Genomic DNA, 2,780 nt, shown 5'->3' with positions numbered 1-2,780 from the left:
TTCTGTGTTTACATCTCTTTTACTCATTTCTCTCAGCACAAAATTCAAAGCCTCCTATACCATGTTGTAGCCCTGCTTCTCAGCTTTTTTGTACATATTTTTTCAATTAAATTTGTCCCAAACTCGCCGCTCAGCGGCCATTCCTGTGAGGGGTTGTCTTGAGCTATGTAATGAAGCCATCAGATCATCCAAAGGTCAAGGTCGGACACACTCTCACAGGTTTTTTCAGTATTGACTTAAGAATGACAGGTCTCTTGTTGCAAGACTCCAAAAGCGGTTTGCACCTCTTATGGCTGAATTTAGAGAAGTATGTGTGGGGAAACCCCTGCTTCTCTGAAAGACAAAGACTGACAACACCCCCAGCTAGGCTGGAAGCAAGAAGACAGTGGTCTGGTGTAGTTGAATACTTTTCTCACAAGTGGCTCACAATGGACTGTGTATTTCAAAATATAAAGCTAGTATTTTATTATGTGGCGGAGAGTGTGAGGGTGACAATTTATTTGAATCTTGTGGGGGGAATGATCTCCTTGATTGGATGCCATCGCGGGAAAAGGAAGAGAGAGCCCCTCCTTATATAGGAAAATGTGAGGCATTTGTGCTGGTGGTCTATATACATGAGGGGTTTTGGCTGGTGTGCCTTTACAAATGCTGTGCAAATACAGCTATGTACAGTGTGGCAGCGTATACATGAGCAAATTTAGCTGGTGATCTAGTTACAAGTGTGGCTTACACAGCCTTCTGGTTGCTATGGAGTCTTCTCAAGTGACCTGCACAGCTTTCTGTACTGCTGTGTAGTCTGCTTAAATGACTTGCACAGCCCCATGGTTACTATGCCGCTTTATTAATGTGGCTTGTGGCTGCTAGGTTACTGTAATAAGTGGCTTGTGGTTGCTAGGTTACTGTAATAAGTGGCTTGTGGCTGCTACACAGCTGCATATGAGGCTGGCTGGTTGCTACGCAGCCACATATATACACACATATATATGTAAAAGGGTAGTATGTAAGCTATATACATGCAGTTTTGTAAAACTGTGTATGTAAACTGAAGGGAGTGTGTGTATCACTAGATGATGTAATGTAACACTACATATGTAAACTAGAAATTTTTGAATTTTTCCATCCGGAACTAAAGCGTCTACCACATTGTCAATACAGAATTTAGGTGGCTTGTGGCAGTTATACACATAAAAGGGTATTGACGTCTGATGTCTAACCTTATCTTCATGTGTTTAGGCCGGATGGGTGATCCGGTCTACATCAGGCCGGATAGGCTCTCAGGTGGAATTTTTACATTAATTTTTTTATTAGGGGAAGGCGGTAGGTGTTGTTTTGGACCGCTGAGATTATGTAGAAATGAAAGAGGATTCTAATGGTACCGGAGGCTGTGAATAAATCAGAGGGGTATACGGTGATATTTGGGTTAGAAGGCATTTTTCAACATTTGGCTGGGCAGCCTCAAGCCAAATGTTGGACATTAGGCACAAGTCCCTCCCGCAAGCGGGAGGGTGCTCGCGCCCCGCGAGCACAGGGAGGGACTTTGTTAAGTTCGAACCCTTGCCCCTCTTGCCGTTGTTCTGCCTCCCAGCCGTTCCCTTGCCAACCACCAGACATGCAAACCAGCTGCTACAGCCATGTCCATCCAAAACCAAAACCAACACCCAACAGACCAATAGCCGGGATCCAGCCCTCACCCTGAATCAGACACACCATCAACCTGATCCCGCTTGCTATCCCGCCCCCCGCTGCTACACCCACACCCCTTAAATACCCGTCTCCTGAAACACTTGACAGCGCACAAGTCACCGGCAAAGGTGAGCCCCCCCCCCCACTCTCTCTCTCTCTCACAAGCCACTACTGAAACAGCCTGTGGGTTTTTGCACGTAGATTCTGGATTTTGAGATCAGTAATATGCCTTGCTCCTTGCGATCAACGGTGCCCTGGAACGGACAAATTTCAAGCAACAGAGTAATATCCGGACGCTGAAAGCCTGGCTGGCCGGGGCCGGGCCCCTCTGTCATCCAAGCGACGCCAGCGAATCGAGCAAGTCTGCCTTTGGCGGGACTGCTGTTGCTACTGCGGGGGGCGAGGAGGACGAGCCACTGGAGGGCCTACTTGCTCAGGACCCCTTTTCCCACCTCATCCACGCCATCCAGCCCTCATCCACAACGCCTCCAACGCACTTGTCCCCCTAACCCCTCCACACCCCCGCTTCATCCACCAAAAAACCAGCCCAGGCAAGCCGCACATAAAACCCCTTAACCCGCTTCCACCAACGGCCTCAACCCGCGCGAGATTGAACAGCATGCTGACTTCTTGATCTTGTCTGTATCGAAATTGTTAGCCAAAACAGCTGATCAAGCCATTAGAAGACCCGAACCGGGTACTCATCACCAAGATCCTCAACACCGACGCCCAGCTGAGCTCTTCCCGCTTCAACCCGCCCGCCAAGCCCCCCACGCCGACTTTCTCATGGGAGGTGCCCAGAGAGCGCAGCTCCTAGGGCCCCGGTGTCCACACAGCCACAGGGACACACCCAGCGCTACCTGAGTCGGAGTTCTCCTGCAGCTGGAGTGATCACTCTGGGAATTTCCCAGAGAGGCGATGACGCCATGGAACTTGCGCCAGAGAGAGGCGGCAAGTTCTAGAGCCAGGCTTGCAAAGCCTAGGTTTCTCCCTGGGAAAGCAGAGGCCTTCATAAGGAGGCTGACAAAGCAGCCACTGGCAGCAGGAGTCTTCCCTGCTCCATCTCAGCTTTGTTGTACTGCTTTTCCCCGGAGAAA

General features: G+C 49.6%; 1 protein-coding gene across 1 annotated transcript; it reads left to right on the top strand.

Moving 5' to 3' along the window:
* Window positions 1-1,609: 1,609 nt before the first annotated feature.
* PtA15_16A307 (uncharacterized protein) lies at window positions 1,610-2,192 on the top strand (the record flags this gene model as incomplete). The annotated part of the gene is made up of 2 exons (XM_053163984.1): window positions 1,610-1,633; window positions 1,959-2,192. The coding sequence occupies 2 exons, from the start codon at window positions 1,610-1,612 to the stop codon at window positions 2,190-2,192; spliced, it is 258 nt and encodes an 85-aa protein (XP_053027954.1).
* Window positions 2,193-2,780: the final 588 nt, after the last annotated feature.

The sequence above is a fragment of the Puccinia triticina genome, chromosome 16A (genome assembly GCF_026914185.1).
Source record: "Puccinia triticina chromosome 16A, complete sequence".
In the NCBI taxonomy this organism is placed as follows: Eukaryota; Fungi; Basidiomycota; class Pucciniomycetes; order Pucciniales; family Pucciniaceae; genus Puccinia; species Puccinia triticina.
Note: the sequence above shows the minus strand (reverse complement) of the source record. Positions and strands in the feature narration are given on the sequence as shown.